General features: G+C 38.0%; 1 protein-coding gene across 1 annotated transcript; it reads right to left on the reverse strand.

Moving 5' to 3' along the window:
- Positions 1 to 1,091: 1,091 nt before the first annotated feature.
- Positions 1,092 to 3,116, reverse strand: LOC111892684 (pentatricopeptide repeat-containing protein At4g21705, mitochondrial). Its single transcript, XM_023888736.1, has 2 exons — positions 2,670 to 3,116; positions 1,092 to 2,540 (listed from the first exon to the last, which is right to left on the reverse strand). Exons 1-2 carry the CDS (start codon positions 3,099 to 3,101, stop codon positions 1,302 to 1,304), a joined length of 1,671 nt encoding a protein of 556 aa, XP_023744504.1. The 5' UTR covers positions 3,102 to 3,116; the 3' UTR covers positions 1,092 to 1,301.
- Between the last annotated feature and the right edge of the window lie 393 nt (positions 3,117 to 3,509).

Genomic DNA, 3,509 nt, shown 5'->3' on the forward strand with positions numbered 1-3,509 from the left:
AACCAGAAACCGACCATTTATGGGTTGGGTTGGGTTTGAGTCCAAAACCGACCCAAACCGACCCATGCACACCCCTAAATATTAGTAAACTGCTAACTGATAGTCGATGTTTAAGACTATGAAAGTCAAACCTAATGGGTCTAAATGACTAATTCTTGGTCTTGGAATGTTGCCATGAAAATTTAGAACGTCCGAGCGAAAGAATCGGCTAAAAAGAAGTTTGTATGACGACGTTATGATTGTTTGAAGTTTCCACTAAAAGTACATTGCCTAAATAAGCATATTTGTGTGGAAACTGTTGAGGTCTTAAAAACTCGTGGGAATGAGTTTTAATGAAGTACATTGCTATTTTAAGCAATTTTTTGTGGAACACAGGTCATGTCACCCTCCATGTCCCAACTTCGAACTCCTAAAATGACTATTAAAGGCTTTAGTCTGTCTTTATGCTTCGTTTCTCATCCACATACTCTAAAGAGCTTACTAGGGGCGATTTTGAGTGCTAAATACTTGAGTGGAAGCTAGATTCAAGAAAATATCAAGGGAAATAGGGAATCAAGAATCAAACTCTATCATATGGATTAAAGGTAATTTCATCTCCTCATTAAGCTTTGATGGGTTTTTCATGGTGAAACTGAAAAGGGGATGAAACCCTGGTTTTTGTTTGCGGACTTGTCTTACACAGCATGTTCATCAATTTACATTGATAGTGGTTCACGTAACATTAATTCAATTTTAATCAAGTATGATTACAAAACTACGATAACAAGACGAAATAACCTAAAAGGGTAAAACGTACTTGCCACAATGTTCTTGAAATAGTTATAATTGTTAAATTGTTAAATGTACTCTAAAACAAAGAGTTATTGATTTAAAACATTGAAATAGTTACAATTGTTAAATTGTTAAATACACTCTAAAACAAAGAGTTATTGATTTACATTTGCAACGGGAGCAAAAAGATAGGGCGATCCACATGACCACGTGATCATTTTATTAAATCGGAGAAAATAAGGATTAGGGACGGATATAAGAACCAAATATATGGTCATTTTTGTAAATAACTCTTGTTTTAGTTATGTTAATTAACAAAATTGGCCAAAAAAACTTCAAAACATTATATTAAAGAACCCAAAACTATATTGCAGTTGCAGGCTTGCAGCTACTACTACACTTGGGGTACGGCGGGAAGGAGTGTCAGGGGCAACCTTGTCATTTCACACTAAGAAAAAAAATGAAAAGCACAATGCTATAATAAACAAAAAATGTTGCTATTTGTTGCATTTAACTCGAACAAAAGTCTTTCAAACTTTGTTCTTCTGCAAGCCAAGAATCTTCTTTGTTTCTTCATCTTCTTCAATCCCATCAGCTTTCATTTCATCCAAAACTCTCCCCACTTCTTTACCACCATTAATGCAACCTTGAAGCAATCTATGATACATCCCTCTATCAAACCCCATAAATTTCTTCAACTTCCCCATAAACAACTCAACATCCTCGCTACTCCCTTTCTCCCCAACACCATCCAACAGCTTTCCGGCCACTTCTGGCTCCAATTTCCACCCTTCCTCCACCACCGGCAAAGAAACTGCCGCTTCCATACACCTTACTGCCGCCTCAACATCACCTTTCTTCACAAACCCCGCCACCACGCTGCCCCAACTGCCCGGACTTGTACCCCGCCCGTCTTTCGACAATTTACCAAGCATACCCTCGGCCTTTTCACACAACCCTTTCTCGAGATACCCATCGATTATAATACTCGGGACTCTAAAATCATAAACATTTCCACACGAAAACCACTCGGTCACCACCTTTTCAGCTTCTTCAAACTCACCAAGTCTCACCAGAGATTTCACTATTGCACTATAATCACGATTTATCAGCCTCTTACACGCAGTCTTTTGAAGATTCCATAGACGAAGAACATCATCTTTGTTTCCTAAACGGGAATTCAATGAGATTAAATGGTTGTAAGCAAGTCCGTCTTTTTCCACTAGCTTTTCGGCTTTTTTCAAGGTTTCATTCGCTTTATCGATGTTGTTTGCTTTGATATAACAGTTTGCAACCACAGAATACGTGTTCCAGTCCATGGTAATCTTTGGGTCGTTCTCCATTTCTTTCAATACGTTCTCCATCTCTTTGATGTTGATTTTATCGCCATATGAGTTTATACACATTCGATAGGATAAATTATCAGGTGAGATTCCGTTTGTTTTCATCTCGTGTAAAAGATCGGGAACTTTATCGGTTTGGTTGTTACGTATGTAGAGGCACATGATGTCGTTGAAAGTGACTGAAGATAAGAAACCGTTTTCCTTCATTTTTTGGAAGTGGGAGAGGGATTTTTCAGTTTCACGTTGCCGGACGTAACAGTGGAGGAGGGCGCCGTATGTCTTGTCGGTTTTGTCGCCGTCGGTTAAGGTATTGAAGTATTTTTCAGCCTCGAGGAAGCCGTGGACCTTTCCGATTAGGTCTATTTGCACGGCGTGGTCTACTGGTGTAAACGCAGAAAGGCCTTTCTTGTTCATCCACTCGGAAACCTGCACAGATCGGATAAGAATACTAATCGAAAAAATGAAATAAACTGTTGAAATCTGGATCGATATAATCAAACCCTGAAAATGGATCAACAGAAAGGGAGTATGATAATTGTTATTGTAAGTGCTAACCTCCAAGGCATGATGATACCGTTTGCGTTTGCGAAGGTCATGAACAATTTGCTTAAGCTCAGAGGGTCGCACCTTCTTCCCCTTTTCAATCCAATCATCTAGCTCCGGGGTCATTGCCAAATTAGGGTTACCGAGTGGGCTTATTCTCGAGTACAATGACACCTTCTTCTGGCTACTGTTGTCGCTTTCGCTTCGAGTAATCGTAGCAGTAGTGTATGATCGGCTTTCAATTAGACTTTTAACAATTTGCAGTTTTCGCAATCGACTCGCCATCGCCAACATCCTGAAATCCTTCAAATTGGAGATCACTATGGTTGATTGTTTGAGTAGGGTTTTGAGTGTAGGGTTTTGTGAGAAGGGTTTTGCGAATCTAACGATCACTTGCAAGTTGCACAGTTGCACACTCTGCAGATTTGCAGAGTTCGGCTTCATTCTAGTTCTATACTTGGGCTTCTAAACTCAAAAGTTTTACTTAACTGGGCTCAGGCCCAATAAAATTTAAGAAAAACTTATCCAATCAGATATACCAGATTTTAATATTTTAATATATTGTTAGAAATTTATAGATTTGTATATCTGAAGTTCTAGATACGAATATGAAAAATACCGTAATTTCAACAAAAAAAAAAATTAAAATCTGGCATCTCTCATAAAATAGGGGATTAGATTCTGACAAACTTGATTATGAGTATGATTGACAAACGTAATTATAAGTTGTAATGTGAAACATGTAGCTTTTATTTATATATAAAATTTTGACAAACTAGTGGTGAGCTTTTAAATGTGTAATAAATGTTATGTTCGGTAACGTGCTTTTGAGAGTTTCTAGGAGTTAATAAG

The sequence above is a fragment of the Lactuca sativa genome, chromosome 7 (assembly GCF_002870075.4).
Source record: "Lactuca sativa cultivar Salinas chromosome 7, Lsat_Salinas_v11, whole genome shotgun sequence".
In the NCBI taxonomy this organism is placed as follows: domain Eukaryota; kingdom Viridiplantae; phylum Streptophyta; class Magnoliopsida; order Asterales; family Asteraceae; genus Lactuca; species Lactuca sativa.

Excerpts from the sequence above, each read along its gene's own strand:
- LOC111892684 (XM_023888736.1), bottom strand. The coding sequence starts at position 3,101 with ATGAAGCCGAACTCTGCAAATCTGCAGAGTGTGCAACTGTGCAACTTG. Across the intron at positions 2,541-2,669 it reads GGTATCATCATGCCTTGGAG|GTTTCCGAGTGGATGAACAA; the intron begins GTTAGCACTTAC and ends CGATCTGTGCAG.